Source organism: Podarcis filfolensis (genome assembly GCF_964270895.1).
Source record: "Podarcis filfolensis genome assembly, chromosome: 13".
Taxonomy (NCBI): domain Eukaryota; kingdom Metazoa; phylum Chordata; class Lepidosauria; order Squamata; family Lacertidae; genus Podarcis; species Podarcis filfolensis.
In genome coordinates, this window is record NC_139615.1 from 3088961 (window position 1) to 3106293 (window position 17333).

The window sequence follows — 17333 nt, forward strand, 5'->3', positions numbered from 1 at the left end:
AGCAGCCCAGAGTGTCTGGGGAAGCCCAGCCAGATGGGCAGGGTACAAATAATAAATTATTATTATTATTATTATTATTATTATTATTATTATTATTATTGGCCTTTCCCTATGTAGACCTGCTTCCACATATCCCTCTTTGCCCATGTCAAAATCCCACCTATCCGACATACCGTTTCGGAGCTGAATTTCACAGTCACCGTCCTCACTCATAGTCACAAGGTCGTTGTAGTCCCGGCTCATTGTGAATCGGGCTCCAGAACTGGATCAGAGATGTCTGTGTGGAGGGCAGAAGGAGGTGAGAAGTAAACGAAGAGGCAGGATGAAATTAAAGGACTGGTGGGGCTAGCCTTCCCCACCCTGGTGCCCTCCAACTGTTTCAGACCATGAATCCCATCCAACTCAGCCAGCTGCCAAGAGGGCAAGCTTTTAATTGAAGGTACAGTAGCCGTGAAAAGCAGTCAACACCCCAAAACATCTGGAGGTAGCCCTGGCACACGGACAGGCCAGACCAGGGGCCACCAAAGAGATCTGGGTGCTGCGGATTGTCTCTGTGCTACCCCTGACTTCTACTCCATTCCTGTAAGCTCCTTTGCAATGTCAACAAGACTGACTTTAAAGGTCTTTGTGGACTCCCCAGTCGTCTCACGGACTATTGACCCGTACTCCACTAATCCACTGCCACCAACCAGGTCCTCCCCAGTAAAATCACTTAGTCTCAGTCAGGTTCTCAAGGTAACAAAGACGAGTAGGCGCAAACAAAGTTTAACTGCATTCCAAAAGTTGTTACTCTTTACCTTCTTAAAGGTAAAGGTAAAGGGACCCCTGACCATTAGGTCCAGTCGTGGCCGACTCTGGGGTTGTGGTGCTCATCTCGCTTTACTGGCAGAGGGAGCCGGCGTACAGCTTCCGGGTCATGTGGCCAGCAGGACTAAGCCGCTTCTGGCGAACCAGAGCAGCGCACAGAAACGCCGTTTACCTTCCCGCCGGAGTGGTACCTATTTATCTACTTGCACTTTGACGTGCTTTCGAACTGCTAGGTTGGCAGGAGCAGGGACCGAGCAACAGGAGCTCACCCCGTCGCGGGGATTCGAACCGCCGACCTTCTGATCGGCAAGTCCTAGGCTCTGTGGTTTAACCCACAGCACCACCCGCGTCCCATGTATAGTATAGGTAGGTATTATATAGAGTAATGTAGGTATGTTTTACATTATGTTTTACATTATGAAAATTAAGTAGTGTGTTGTGTATGTGTATTGTGTAAATGTATGTGTATGTGTTTTATAAAATAAAAAGCGCTATGAGACCACTTTGAACAGCCCCGGCTTCCCCCAAAGGATTCTGGGAGCTGTCTTTTTCTTCAGGTGCGGACAGTTGTGAGGAGACCCCCTTATTCCCCTCACAGGGCTCCCCCCTGCTCCTCGTCTTGAAGTCTGTTTCGAAGTCCTGCCCCAAAAGGCACCCTCTGCGCATGAGAATTTGCAAGGACATCGCCCACCCAATTCCAGTTCCCTGGAGGTCCAAACTGGCATTAGGAGCTCCCCCCCCCCAGTCCTACCTTTGCCTCTTTATTTGTCTCCCAGGCAGGGATGGGTCAGAGTTTCTGTCCGTCCGCCTGACACTCGTGGGTTATCTTGGCCCATGTGCTTCCTTCTCCCGGGGGACGGTCATATTTAGAGCTTTCCAAAACCGCAAAGCGGTGACAGCAGGGGAAGCCCAACCTCTGGGCTGCCCCCCCCCCCAGTTGAACTGGGGCTAAGTTCACCCTCAGGCATTCTTTGAAAAGTGGAAGTTGAGCCGAAAGAGGGGAACCAGAAAGCAAACAAAGCATAGAAGCCAAGATCACGTTTCCTCTTTTGAAGCCAAACAATTTGGTGTCTCCAGTGGGAATGAGTTCCACAGTCTACGTGAAGAGGCCCTTTCTTTTATATACCCTAAATCTTCCAAGGCTCAGCTTCATTGGGTGTCTGCAAGTTCTGGAGTTATGAGAGGGAGGAAAACATTTTACTGCAGAAGCTCACCCCCTCCAACATTTCTCGGTTCACATAGACGTCGTATACACATCACATTGAGCAGAAAAAAATTGCTGTTGAGTCATTTAGTTGTGTCCGCCTCTTCGTGACCCCCTGGACCAGAGCACGCCAGGCCCTCCTGTCTTCCACTGCCTCCCGCAGTTTGGTCAAACTCATGCTGGTAGCTTCAAGAACACTGTCCAACCATCTCGTCCTCTGTCGTCCCCTTCTCCTTGGGCCCTCCATCTTTCCCAGCATCCGGGTCTTTTCCAGGGAGTCTTCTCTTCTCATGAGGTGGCCAAAGTCTTGGAGCCTCAGCTTCAGGATCTGTCCTTCCAGTGAGCACTCAGGCCTGATTTCCTTCAGAATGGATGCGTTTGATCTTCTTGCAGTCCATGGGACTCTCAAGAGTCTCCTCCAGCACCAGAATTCAAAAGCATCCATTCTTTGGCAATCAGCCTTCTTGATGGTCCAGCTCTCACTTCCATACATCACTACTGGGAAAACCAGAGCTTTAACTATACAGACCTTTGTCGGCAAGGTGATGCAGAAAAATGGAGTGAAATAAACCTGCCTTGAGTCCTTGTCAGGGAAAAAGGCGGGTAATACTACTACTACTACTACTACTACTAATAATAATAATAATAGAAACTGTGAGAATGATGAGGAACATACCAGAGAGTCAATCCTATTGAACTCAGTGGGATTTAGTTCCCAGTAAAAATGCTTAGGATCGCAGTGTAAGGCCACTCAGTCTTTACCCAGTTACCTGAGAGTAAGCTCCATCGAATACAGTGGTACCTACTTCTGAGTAGACAGTGCAAGGCTCCATTTACAATAAAGGACTCAACACGTCACGTGTTTCCTAAAAAAATTTGCTAGCTGCTGAAGCGTTGCAGTGAAAGAACTGGTGAAATTTTCCTTCAAAATGATACGTGGGAAGCGCTTCACCATTTCCTTCATTTGGCGCAGGGATTTGGCACAGGGATTTTTTCCTTCATTTGGCGCAGTTCAAGAAGGACACTGACAAACTGGAACATGTCCAGAGGAGGGCAACCAAAATGGTCAAAGGCCTGGAAACGATGCCTTATGAGGAACGGCTAAGGGAGCTGGGCATGTTTAGCCTGGAGAAGAGGAGGTTAAGGGGTGATATGATAGCCATGTTCAAATATATGAAAGGATGTCACATAGAGGAGGGAGAAAGGTTGTTTTCTGCTGCTCCAGAGAAGCGGGCACGGAGCAATGGATCCAAACTACAAGAAAGAAGATTCCACCTAAACATTAGGAAGAACTTCCTGACAGTAAGAGCTGTTCGACAGTGGAATTTGCTGCCAAGGAGTGTGGTGGAGTCTCCTTCTTTGGAGGTCTTTAAGCAGAGGCTTGACAACCATATGTCAGGAGTGCTCTGATGGTGTTTCCTGCTTGGCAGGGGGTTGGACTCGATGGCCCTTGTGGTCTCTTCCAACTCTATGATTCTATGATTCTATTCTATGATTCTATGATTTTATTTTCAGTATGGACAGGACCCTGTGCTAAAACAAAAAGTAAGATATTTTGAGCTCCGAATAAGAAAGCAGAAGCTGATGGAGGAAAATGAGGTTGAGGAGAGCATATTTTGATCACAACGCCATGCAGGGGTCTGTAAAAAGCAGATGAACAAGGCGTGTTTATTCTGCAGGAAAACATCCAGTGTAGAAGTATCCTGAGGCTAGTTAGTGTCAGCTAGGCAAAGGTAGGGCATGGTAGAGTTTTACAGAACTGTAAAGTTGCAAGGGACACCCAGGGGTCATCTAGCTCAACCCCCGCAATGCAGGAATCACAGCTATAGAATCCCTGAAAGTTGGCCATCTACCCTCTGCTCAGAAACTTCCAGTAATAACACGGTGCCAGGCAAGAGGCAAGACAGGGAGATGAGGGGTTTCTCCCTCTCCCAGGGTACTAAAAGTTGAAATTCTTGGGTGGTGGATTCAGGACAACCAGGGCTGGATTTTGGTTTGATGAGGCCCTCAGCTACTGAAGGTAATGGGGCCCTTTATATGTCCAGCTGTCCTTTGTCAACAACAAATGGTCGCTGTTTTTTGGGTTGAATATATGCTATATGGTATATTTATGGACCTCATGGGTATCTCAAGACATTTGCACATAACAAAATATGTATTTTATCAAAGTACCACATTTTTCCGTGTATAAGACTATATTTTCCCCCTAAATTTTTGAAGTTTAAAATAAAGGGTCATCTTCTACACAGATAGTGCATAGTTCATTTTCTTAATTTTGAGTCCCCCCAAATAGGGGGCATCTTATACATGGAAAAATACGGTAATTGTTGAACTGAAATACAATTAAGAAGTATATTAATAGTGAACGAATTACCAGTGATATTTGAGGGAGCAGGAGAGCAGGCAGGGCCCATGACTTACATTGTAGGAGCCTACACAACACAAAACACTGTTGCTGTAGGTGGGTTTTCTTTTATTTGATTTTTATCTTATACAGTGGTACCTCGGGTTACAAATACTTTGGGTTACAAACTCTGCTAACCCAGAAATAGTACCTCGGGTTACAAGCTTTGCCCCAGGATGAGAACGGAAATTGCACGGCAGCAGCAGGAGGCCCCATTAGCAGTGGTGTAGCGTGGGGGGTGCAGGGGGGGCGGGCCGCACCGGGCGCAACATCTGGGGTTAGGGCAAATCCATGGGTTAGGGGGCGCAAATCCACGGGTTAGGGGGCGCAAATCCATGGGTTAGGGGGCGCAAATTACTTGCCTTGCCCCGGGTGCTGACAACCCACGCTACGCCACTGCCCATTAGCGAAAGCACACCTCAGGTTAATAATGGTTTCGGGTTAAGAACGGACCTCTGGAACGAATTAAGTTCGTAATGCGAGGTACCACTGGAAATGTACATCCAGTTGTTTTTTACCCTTTAAATTTTTGGGGGGAGGGCCCCAAGAGAGTGGGGCCCTAAGCTATAGCTTGTTTAGCTTATACGTAAATCCGGCACTGGGACAGCCAAAAACAAAGTGACTTTCCTTCAGACAACGGATTACTACATTACACAATTTGGTGTCAGAAGATGGAAGGAGGACGGCAGCCACAGACTTAGAAAATGTTGACTTTCAATTTGTCTGACAGGTTTATCCATGTTTGTATCCAGCAGTTCATAGCTACTGTAAATGGACCCTCCATCTTCAGGGACAGTCTACCTCTGAATAGCAGTTGCCAGCAGGATGAAAAGCAAGTGGTTGGGTCAGTTGTCTCTCTACTCTCCAGGGAGCTTCCTAGAAGTACGGTATCTCTCATTGCCTTGAGGGGGTGGTGGGAGGAGGCTGCGGTCCTGATTCATCCGGCCTCTTCCAATGTCCTTACTTTGCAACGGCAGGATAAATCACAGCTCTTTTTCACAACAGGAAAGGCCTGCAAAATGCCACCAAATTTTCCTGGAATGGCATGTGCCACGATGGCATTGAGTCCATGAATACCACAAAGGGAGTGTTTTGCTGTAGCTTCCCCTTTCCCCCAAGCTGGAAGGGGAAAGTTGCTGATATAAAAACAATTTCTTGTGTGTGTGTTTCTGTGTGTAATCTTCTCAGAATTCAGAGTTCCACCTACTGTACAGAAGTCATTTTCGGTCACATAGAACAGCAGGATAAAGGTAAAGGGACCCCTGACCATGAGGTCCAGTCGTGGCCGACTCTGGGGTCGCGGCGCTCATCTCGCTTTATTGGCCGAGGGAGCCGGCGTACAGCTTTCGGGTCATGTGGCCAGCAGGACTAAGCCGCTTCTGGCGAACCAGAGCAGCGCACGGAAACGCCGTTCACCTTCCCGCCAGAGCGGTACCTATTTATCCAATTGCACTTTGATGTGCTTTCGAACTGCTAGGTTGGCAGGAGCTGGGACCGAGCAACGGGAGCTCACCCTGTCGCGGAGATTTGAACCGCCGACCTTCTGATCAGCAAGTCCTAGGCTCTGTGATTTAGACCACAGCGCCACCTGCGTCCCAGAACAGCAGGATAATGATGCACAAAAGAGGGGGGGTCTCTTCTCCCCACAACACAGAATTCACTTTTGGGTTTTGTTCCTGCAAGACCTTCCAGTTTCCCCGTTTTAAGCAGGGTGGCTCAGCTTTCTTTGAAGATGCCCCAGGTTCTGCAATTGTTCCAGGGCTGTGACTATCATTTTTTGCCACGGGGCATAGGAAATCTGTCCCTGATAGACCACCACTGTGGTCTATGTGATACACCACTGTGATACTTGGAGGCTGTAGGGCAACGCCACATTCAGAAGTGAGGGTTCCCTTCATGGTAATAGTAGTGGTAATAATAATTTATTATTTATACCCCAGACACTCTGGGCGGCTCCCAACAGAATATTAAAAACACAATAAAACATCAAACATTAAAAACTTCCTTAAACAGGGTTGCCTTCAGATGTCTTCTAAAAGTCAGATAGTTGTTTATTTCCTTGACATCTGACGGGAGCGTGTTCCACAGGGCGGGTGCCACCACCAAGAAGGCCCTCTGCCTGGTTCCCTGTAGTTTCATTTCTCACAGGGAGGGAACCACTAGAAGGCCCTCGGAGCTGGACCTCAGTGTCCGGGCAGAACGATGGGGGTGGAGATGCTCCTTCAGGTCTACTGGGCCTGTTGTGGCTGTAGAGACTGATATGGGAGAGACATGTTTTGTTGCAACTGGGGCAACCAAAGGTGTCACCTTCAAAGGTAGCCCCACATAGAGCGCATGGCAGTAGTCCAAGCGGGAGATAACCAGAGCATGCACCACTCTGGCGAGACAGACAGCGGGCAGGGAGGGTCTCGTCCTGTGTACCAGATGGAGCTGGCAGACAGCTGCCCATCTTCCAAGGAAGTCCATTTCACCGTCAAACACCCCTTCCCATCAGAAAGTTCTTCCTCATGTTTAATAGGAATCTCGTTTCTTGTAATTTGAATGCACTGTAATCTTGTTTCTTAGAAGTGTCTACTATTTTTAAAGCCTGCTTTGATGGCTAATTGAAATGAACATTTTGCAAGCTGCATAGAGATTTTCCGATTCAGCAGTGTATAAATCTTGCTAAATGAACGAAGCGCTCAGCAGGAAACCAGAGGGCAGAGTCATGCTTCTGGGGGTCACTAACAAGGCCACCAGTCCTTGGGCATCTCAAGGGTCCAGGACTGCTTGGGCTCCTTCAAATCTAAGTCACCCACCGCAATGCCCTCTCAATGCACCTTTCTTTTTGCGCTACCTACACCTCAACTCATATAGTTAAAGCTCTGGTTTTCCCAGTAGTGATGTATGGAAGTGAGAGCTGGACCATAAAGAAGGCTGATAGCCGAAGTATGGATACTTTTGAATTCTGGTGCTGGAGGAGACTCTTGAGAGTCCCATGGACTGCAAGAAGATCAAACCTCTCCATTCTTAGGGAAATCAGCCCTGAGTGCTCACTGGAAGGACAGATCCTGAAGCTGAGGCTCCAAGACTTTGGCCACCTCATGAGAAGAGAAGACTCCCTGGAAAAGACCCTGATGTTGGGAAAGATGGAGGGCACAAGGAGAAGGGGACAACGGAGGACGAGATGGTGGGACAGTGTTCTCGAAGCTACCAGCATGAGTTTGACCAAACTGCGGGAGGCAGTGGAAGACAGGAGTGCCTGGCGTGCTCTGGTCCAGGGGGTCACGAAGAGGCGGACACAACTAAACGACTCAACAACAACACCTCAGCTCTGCCTAGGGCTGGGTCAGGGCTTCAGAGAAGCCATTGGCAGTGCAGGATGATCTCTGTCTTGGGTGCTAGAGAGGTCTGATCTGACCTGTGGTGTCCTGCTAGGGCGGTGGTGGCTGGTGCCCATTTGCGACTGGTAGGGTGGGAGGCCGGGAGGCCAACAGCAGGTGGCGCCAGAGCCAATGACAAGCAGAAACATGCAACTCTAGCCTGTCACTGATGAATTCCACAAAGGCAACGTTGAGACAGAGGAGGAGGAAGGTTCCCAGTGAGGAAAGGGAGCCATATTTGCAGCTTTTCAGTCTCGAGAAAAGGCGGGTAAGAGATGAAGCGATGGAAGTTTATAAAATTATGCGTGGGGTGCAGAAAGCAAAGAGAGAAAAGCTTTTCTGTCTCGCCAGAGTGGTGCATGCTCTAGTTCTCTCTCGCTTGGACTACTGCAATGCGCTCTATGTGGGGCTACCATTGAAGGTGACCCGGAAACTGCAACTAATCCAGAATGCGGCAGCTAGACTGCGGACTGGGAGTGGCCACCGAGACCATATAACACCGGTCCTGAAAGACCTACATTGGCTCCCAGTACATTTCCAAGCACAATTCAAAGTGTTGGGGCTGACTTTGAGAGCCCTAAACGGCGTCAACCCAGTATATCTGAAGGCAGCCCTGTTTAGGGAAGCTTTTAATGTTTATTTATTTTATTTTTAAAAAAGATATTTATTAAAGTTTCAAAAAAAGGATACAAAATAAGAGAAAAAAGAGGGGGGGAAAGAAAAAATACAAAGTACATAAAAATTAAAAAAACAGTTAAAAACATATCAATCTTTTCATGTCCTGTCTTTCATTTGCTTGTTTCCCTGACCTCCTCACACCTCCCTTTTTTTGTATTCCAGTTCAATTAGTTAATTCAGCAAATCCTTTCCCTCCTTGTTTTTATCTTAATCCTTTACCTTAATGTATTGTAACTTTACATTCTCACCTAATAACAGTCCATTTTTACATACTCCTTTATGACATTGCTGCTAAAACCACTTAACTTCATTCCGACATCATTCTAACATTCATTAATTTTGCAGTATTTATGTAAGTAGTCTTTAAATTTCTTCCAATCTTCTTCCACCGACTCTTCTCCCTGGTCTCGGATTCTGCCAGTCATTTCCGCCAGTTCCATATAGTCCATGACCTTCATCTGCCATTCTTCCAGGGTGGGTAGATCTTGTGTCTTCCAATACTTTGCAATGAGTATTCTTGCTGCTGTTGTAGCATACATAAAAAAGTTCTATCCTTCTTTAACACCAATTGGCCGACCATGCCCAGGAGAAAGGCCTCTGGTTTCTTCAGAAAGGTATATTTAAATACCTTTTTCATTTCATTATAGATCATCTCCCAGAAAGCCTTAATCTTTGGGCACGTCCACCAGAGGTGAAAGAATGTACCTTCATTTTCTTTACATTTCCAACATATATTATCGGGCAAATGATAGATTTTTGCAAGCTTGACTGGTGTCATGTACCACCTGTATATCATTTTCATAATATTCTCTCTTAAGGCATTACATGCCGTAAATTTCATACCTGTGGTCCATAACTGTTCCCAGTCAGCAAACATAATGTTATATCCAACATCTTGTGCCCATTTTATCATAGCAGATTTCACCGTTTCATCCTGAGTGTTCCATTTCAACAGCAAGTTATACATTCTTGATAGTATCTTAGTTTTGGGATCTAACAGTTCTGTTTCCAATTTTGATTTTTCCACCCGGAAACCAATTTTCTTGTCCAAATTGTAAGCCTCCCTTATTTGATAATAATGAAGCCAATCTCGCACTTTGTCTCTTAGTTTCTCAAAGCTCTGCAATTTCAATTTATCTCCTTCTTGTTCCAAGATCTCCCAATATTTCGGCCATTTGGCCTCCATATTGAGCTTTTTCTGAGCCTTTGCTTCCATCGGTGATAAGGGAAGCTTTTAATGTTTAATTGGTTATTGTATTTTAATATTCCGTTGTAAGCCGCCCAGAGTGGATGGAGAAACCCATCCAGGTGGGCGGGGTATAAATAAAAAATTATTATTATTATTATTATTATTATTATTATTATTATTATTATTATTATTTCCCTCTCATAACAGTCGAATTTGTGGACGTCCCATGTAGCTGAATGCTGGAAGATTCAGGGCAGATAGTAGAAAGTGCTTCTGCACAGAGTTAAACTATGGAACTCCCTGCCACAGGAGGCAGTTATGACCACCAGCTTGGATGGCTTAAAAGAGGAATAGACAAATAGACACCCTGGGGGTGCCTTGAATGATGGTGAGGGGTGCCACAGGCAACAATGGCCTCCATCTCTCTTTCCTTCCCTCCTTCTTCTGATGCCCTCTTGCTTCTCTACTGGGCCACTAACCCTGTGGGCATCCTCTTCCCATGCCCCGGAGCAGGGGGCATGAGGAGGCACCTCTTTGGGGTGTTGTAAACAAAAATTGCCCTTTTCCCTTATGGGGTATCCAAGAGCCCATATAGAGTCCTCACATAGGTTCCCTATTGGTAGGAGAAGATAACAGAGGCCAACCAGAGAATATTGAGAAGCAAAGCAGCTAGTAAACCTGATCTTTATTGATCTGTTGCAACAGGGTGCTCCCCTCACCCGCAGGAGAGAGGAGAGTCCCAGAAAAATGGCGCGCAAGGCCTTATAAAGACTTTTGAAATTGGCACCCTGTAGATCAAGACCACCCCCAGAAACATCATACATACATCACAGAAAATGTGGTCTTAAAACAGAAATTTGAATGTTTATCTCCTGTCTGGCAGGTTACTTGATTGGATTTCCTGGGGAGCCTGGCCAGTCTTTTGTAATGATAAATACTTAGTTCCTGGGCCAGGTCACAGGCTCACACCCTATTCATATCTTAAATGTGCCCTTAAGAGAGGATTTGTGAGGAAAGAGACAATGGGGAGGCTTTTCCACTTTGACCTTGCAGAGAAAACATTTGCTCAGTTTAGGAATCAAAATGGTTCCAGGTCGGTCTTCCTGTGCTGATCTATGTACATGCTTGGTTGGTCCACGTATGAACATTACCATATATCTAAGATCAGACTGCCTAGTTGATGAGACTGCTCCCCAGCAATCGACTGTGGGATCATTGCACCCTTCGTGTCCACAGCTACAAGCCAATCGCTTTAGAGAACTACTGCAAAAGAGCTGGCCTCTCCTGGCAAGGTTTGGCTAGGATCCTTATCACGAAGTTTCCAGAAACATGGAAGCACATTGCTCCTATGGAGGTTTGTGGAGCAGACACTACAAAGTGGGTCCTTCCGTTTCCTCTTTTCGGCTGTCCAGTGTCTCCAGGACAGGATGTCCCACAAACTCTATGCATCGACTCCCTGGCCCCCTTCCGCCAACCTTCTCCAGGCCCCCTCAAGTGATCTTTGCACTGTCAACATACTTTTGCTCTCTCTCCAGGGAAGCATTTTCAGCTTTCAAAAAAGCCGATCAGGGTCAGGAACAAAGTTCTTTCCATTTTCTTCAAAATAAGTGAAATTAAGTGCACAAAAAGTGACTGTTTATTTGGATCCTACCGCCTTCTCTGTTTGGGATGCAAAAGGGCCCAGCTTTCATTTTTAAGTGAGAGAAGTCAAATAAGGTCATTTATGATCTTCGTAGACACCAACCATTCCAAACCTGGGGCCCCCTGGGGAATTGGACTACAATTCCCAGCAACATCAGCAGCACACACACCCGATTCACACCTCCACATTCAAATCTGCATCCTTCTGAACACCTGGAACACCTGGTTGGCCACCATGAGTAGATGCATCATCTGTGGCCTGATCCAGCTGCAGGGCTCTTCCTATGTTCTTGTTTTCCAGAGGTCCCACTGGGATGACAGTAGCCATTGGCACTGAGAACTTGAGTTTGCTATCATTGTACGCGTCACGCTACACAGAGCTGCTTGCTAAACGACTGTGTGAAGGGCTTTTTCCTGCCCCCAATTAAATCTCATTGCAGGCACTGAGGGGGAGGTGCTTCACACAGCAGCTTGCAAAACTATGGTGTAAATTAAACCCACCCCTCAACATAGCTGCAGGCCCATTTAATGGAGGGAGCCACAGTTCCCCTGGACCAGCCTGCTATCCTGCATGCTGCAGTTGGTGTGGCCACCGAGTGGCAGCCATGAAAATTGCAGAGCGTGATGACACCTTACATTCTTATGTATATAGCAGGCACATCCAATAGGTAGATCGTGATGTACCAGTAGATGGGTAGATCACTGGTTACCCCAGCTCAACACTTTTGCCATGAACCCCCCCCCCAAAAAAGGGGTTTAAAAAGGTAAAGGGACCCCTGACCATTAGGTCCAGTTGTGGCCAATTCTGGGGTTGCAGCGCTCATCTCGCTTTATTGGCCGAGGGAGCTGGTGTACAGCTTCCGGGTCATGTGGCCAGCATGACTAAGCCGCTTCTGGCGAACCAGAGCAGCGCACGGAAACGCCGTTTACCTTCCCGCCGGAGCAGTACCTTTTTATCTACTTGCACTTTGACGTGCTTTCGAACTGCTAGGTGGGCAGGAGCAGGGACCGAACAACGGGAGCTCACCCCGCCGCGGGGATTCGAACTGCCGGCCTTCCGATCGGCAAGCCCTAGGCTCTGTGATTTAGACCACAGTGCCACCCGCATCCTCCCTAAAAAATGCTCAACCATTTTGACCTGAACCTCCAAAAAGGGAGTAGATAACTACCAGTCTTTAACTCTGTGAGTAGATCGCAGTCCCTTGGGAGTTGGCCACCCCTGGTATTTAGGAAGAAAACAGAAGTGATTCTGAAGTTAACACAACTATTTCTCCTCTTCCCCAGCCGAAGCAAATCACACAGCCACACAAGCACATGGGTTTTTCATTGGTTTTTAATTATTCGTTGCCGAAGGCGATAATATTTCTATGCAAAATACTCTTATATCTCCCCACCCACCCGCCCACCCCAAACAAACTTCACGTGGCCCCCAGCAAGAAACAACCTCCAATTACATCCTGTTTTGTTTTTTTTAAATAATGCCCCAGGGGAGGGGGAAGAACCTTTTGCGTCTGACCAACCCCTTCCATGCCAACACACTGGTGTTTTTTGGGGGGGGGAGGGGGTTGGCACCAGGAACCCCATTCCCTTGGGAGGAAAGCCCTTAACAAATCAGTGTGACGGGAGGCACCCATTGTGTTCAGCGAGCGTTACTGGGAGGGGAGGGGGGGGCAAGGAGAAGAGACGCAAAGTGTCCGATCCCTTCTGGGCCCTCTTAGAAAACCCAGGGAGTTCAGGAGCCTGGGCATGCCCTGCTGGAAACGGCACACTTTTAGAAGGGCCTGAAGAGGGGGCGCAGAGGGCCAGATCAAACTGTTTAAATCAGGATTAGAGGCCACATCTGCCAGCCGCCATCTTGCCATGGATGGGCAGTTTCCCCAGGGTAAACTCCCCCCCCCTCCAGCTTTACCCCACTGGCCTGTGGGTGAATTGGCATATTTAGTCGTGTGAGCTGGAGCGACTTTGGGGGAGGGGGGGCAAACACAGCCCTGGGGTGCCCCACCCCCCTCCAAGCACACTGGTATCCTTGTGCTCTGTCCCTCCATTCCAGCTGCATCTTCCCCTTTGTTTTCTGTAGATTATCCTTGTTTTTTGCCTCAATTCAGCGGTTGTTTAAAAAAAAAGACATTTGCGCTCCTTGGGCGGGGTGGGGGTGGGGTGGTAGCCAGCCTTCGGAGCTTTTGGACCAGGTCCAACATATGCTTTTCAGGCATAATAAAAATGTCAGAGTCAACCCCTGTCATTTTAAAAATTATTCCTATGAACGGTCAGGGTGAGGCTTGATTTTGGAGGGTGGGGCAGGGGAGAACCCAGTCCGAGCGGAAGCTTAGTTCAGGCATTTGGAGAAGAATCTGTGTTGCTTAACTTCCCGGCAGCTACAGAAATAAACTTCTCCACTGACACACCAGCAGCTCTTCCTTCCTAGAGTACAAGTTTGACCCGGCACCTTCCTCCTACCCCCGACAGGCTAACCTTTGGAGAGTTTTGTGTCTTGCCGGGGGCCAGCAGTGGCTGGAGCAGTGGGGTTGGGGGCTAAATATCTCCAACTCCCCCAACCCCCAAGTCCAATCTCTGTTTTTTTTTTCTTTATATACAAAAAATAATAATTAATCCATTAGATTTGGAAATTAAAATCTTCAAAGTGAACTTAAAACAGCCCTCCGAAATATATCTCCCACCCACTAAAACTGTTCTCTGTGTATTTTTTTTTTCATACATCACGCACAGCCGCACCAAAATACTTGATATGACCCCAAAAAATAGTCACAGGACATAAAAAAAACTCTATTTCCCTTTTTTCCCCAACCTTTCTCTTCTTTTTTTCTCTCTCCTCTCCCTCCCCCAGAAAGAAAAATATAGATTGCTGGATTAGCAAAAATGGTTCCATGATTATTGTTATTATTTTTTGTTATCCTTTTTCTGCTAAATTTTGAAGCCACAAAAGTAAACTTCATGCACTGAAGAGGAAAAAAACAAAACAAAATGAAAGAGAAAATCAAAAACAGAGAAAAAGTCAACTGAAAATAATATATATCTATCTATATAGAGATATATAGATATAGATATATTATATCCCAAAGTCATCGTCATCATCAGGCCATTCTTGCAAGCGAGGATTATCTTGGATTCATCAGTCCTGGGTCTGTGCTTGTTTCAATCGTAGAATATTATTCAGCCAAAACAAAAGAGGGAAGGAACGGAAAAAGGTATCTTGTTTCCTTCCAAGGGGAAAATAGTCAGGTTTTTTATTTTTTAAAACAGCAGAAAACTTAGCTTGGTAAATTTGTTTTGATTCTTTTAACGAGTGTGCAGTGTTGCTCCTCCTTCCAAAATTAAAAAAACCCTCCGGAATCCCCATCCCTCTTCTCTGCCCTAATGATCAAACCACAACCAGGGAACTTTAAAACTCCTCAGCAACAACGCCTTCTTTTCTTCTGAATCACTGGGGAAAAAGGGGTGGGAGTCCTGGAAAGTAAACTCATCAAAAGTGGCTTCCATTTGCAGAAAGTTTTTCTTAAAAAATATCTCTCTCTTCTCTCCCACAATAAGTTTGTTTCAGTCTTTCTCTCTCCGAGTTCAGAGTCTGCGTGTGCCTCCCCTCCACCTTGCTGCTTGTAAAACGAAACAGACCAGAATCTAAGAACCCCCCATTCTTCCCCTGTGCCACCACCTGCCCCCCCAAATGACAGCATGCATGCGCTAGCGCTGTTGGGGATGGAAGAAAGCCCCACATTTGCTGCAGAAATTAAAACGGGAGCGGTTTTGAATCAGGATTAGGGGTGGGGGAGCCGGATCACGCAAGAAGAAGAAAAGAAAAAAGAAAGGAAAAAGGAAAACAAAAATTGAGAATATTAAAGAGTCAACGGAAGAAACGAAAGAAGCCTGTCCCAAGACATCCCCACCCATCCCCAAAATATTAACCAAACAGCTAAGTTCAGTGGCAAGAGACAAGAGTCAGTCCCCCTCTCCAGAGAGGACAGCTCTGTCGCAGATTCGGTGGTGGTTGGTTTTGCCATCCCTTCCGGGAAATATCAGTTCACATTAAGCTCCTAAAGTCTCTCACGAGCCGGGATCCAAATGTACGGGCCGGAGAGCTCCTCAATGATTCTTTTGATCTTGTGGTAGATCTCTTCGAAGCTGTCTCCTTCTACAATGGCTGGGGGTAAAGAGGGAGAAGAGTGTCAAAGAGAGAGAGAGAGAGAGTCTGGGGTTGCTTTTAGAACCCGAGAGATCAGTTCGTAAGAACATTGAGAAGAGGCTGGCTGCTGAACCAGGCCAGGGGCTCATTCCGGGATCTTGAGGATATTTCCGGGATCTAAGAGCCCTGCTGGATCAGGCCAATGGCACATCGAGTCCAGCATTCTGTTCTTACAGTGGCCAAGCAGATGCCTCAATAATAATAATAATAATAATAATAATAATAATAATAATAATAATAATTTATTATTTATACCCCGCCCATCTGGCTGAGTTTCCCCAGCCACTCTGGGCGGCTCCCAATCAAATGTTAAAAACAGTACAGAATTAAATATTAAAAACTTCCCTAAACAGGGCTGCCTTCAGATGTCTTTTAAAGATAGGATAGCTGCTTATTTCCTTCACATCTGAAGGGAGGGCGTTCCACAGGGTACGCCCCACCACCGAGAAGGCCCTCTGCCTGGTTCCCTGTAACCTCACTTCTCGCAATGAGGGAACCGCCAGAAGGCCCTCGGCGCTGGACCTCCGTGTCCGGGCAGAATGATGGGGGTGGAGACGCTCCTTCAGATGTACTGAACCGAGGCTGTTTAGGGCTTTAAAGGTCAGCAGCAACACTATGAATTGCGCTTGGAAATGTACTGGGAGCCAATGGGAAGACAGGAGGCAGAACCTGAGCAAAACACCACTCTCTCATCTCCTGTGGCTCTCAGCAGCTGATATTCAGCTCCTGGCAAGAGAGGATTCCCAGAATGCCTGTTGTAGCAGATACATCCAGGGCTGTGCAGAGCTGGTCAGAGGCCCACCATATGGGAAATGTAGGCCAAAGGGTCTCCCTTTGCCTCTACCAGGGGACTTGGATTAGGCCTCATGCCAACTGGCCCCACCATCTCTGCTCTGGCCTGGATACACCAAGAGTCTTGTGGCACCTTAAAGACTAGCAAAACTGTTGTGGCATAAGCGTTCGTGGGCTACAGCCCACTTTGTCGGATGTAGGCTCCTGCCCATCCACTGAGGCCTACACAGTGGCCTTGGTTAAGGGACAAACCTGGATTATGCAAGTCAAGGCAACCTGCATGAATTGTATGCCCACAAATCCTGCGGCGGGAAGGAATTGGATAGCTGCTGAAGCTCCTTCCAATAGGAGGAAAGCATAGGTATACTGGAGGATGAGGCCGCTAAAAGGTAAAGGTAAAGGACCCCTCACAGTTAAGTCCAGTCGAGAACGACTCTGGAGTTGCGGCGCTCATCTCGCTTTACTGGCCGAGGGAGCGGGTGTTTGTCCGCAGACAGTTTTTCCGGGTCATGTGGCCAGCAGGACTAAGCCGCTTCTGGCGAACCAGAGCAGTGCACGGAAAAGCCATTTACCTTCTCGCCAGAGCGGTACCTATTTATCTACTTGCAGTTTGAGGTGCTTTCGAACTGCTAGGTTGGCAGGAGCAGGGACAGAGCAACGGGAGCTCACCCCGTGGCGGGGATTCGAACTGCCAACCTTCTGATCGGCAAGCCCTAGGCTCAGTGGTTTAGAGCACAGCGGCCACTTACTGGTTACTAATCACAATGCCTATGCATGCTGGCAATCAAGGGTAAGGAGGGTGCTGTTGTGCTCAGGTCCTGCTTGTGGTTTTCCCATGGTTGGCCACTTTTGAGAACCGAGTGCTGGACTAAATGGTTCCCCTTTGAGCTGTTCCAGCTGCAGGGTTCTTCCCATGTTCTGATGTGCCCAGTGACTGGCAGCAATGGCACTCCAGACTTCCAGGCAGTGGACATCCCCAACTCTTACCTGGAGTCACTGTCAGGGATTAAATCTGGGACTTTCTGCACACAAGGCAGATGCTTTCACCAATGAGCTAC

The 17333-nt window shown here is 47.3% G+C and overlaps 2 protein-coding genes across 21 annotated transcripts in view; both read right to left on the bottom strand.

The window, feature by feature from the left end:
* LOC310746929 (asialoglycoprotein receptor 1-like) overlaps positions 1–1661 on the bottom strand; it is a 37514-nt gene extending 35853 nt beyond the window's left edge. Inside the window, exon 1 of one of the 2 annotated variants that reach the window (XM_083581188.1) lies at positions 1559–1661. The gene's annotated coding sequence lies outside the window, so the exon portion shown is untranslated. The remainder of the gene's footprint in view (positions 1–1558) is intronic. The other variant, XM_083581187.1, reaches the window with a different exon arrangement.
* A 10939-nt stretch (positions 1662–12600) lies between these two features.
* The window catches only part of DLG4 (discs large MAGUK scaffold protein 4), a gene marked incomplete at its 5' end in the record, with an annotated part of 144078 nt that continues 139345 nt past the window's right edge, over positions 12601–17333 (bottom strand). For all 19 annotated transcript variants that reach the window (XM_083580874.1, XM_083580879.1, XM_083580878.1 and 16 more), the window contains one exon: positions 12601–15441. In XM_083580874.1, the coding sequence (XP_083437000.1) occupies positions 15335–15441 (107 nt within the window). In that variant the 3' untranslated portion in view covers positions 12601–15334. The remainder of the gene's footprint in view (positions 15442–17333) is intronic.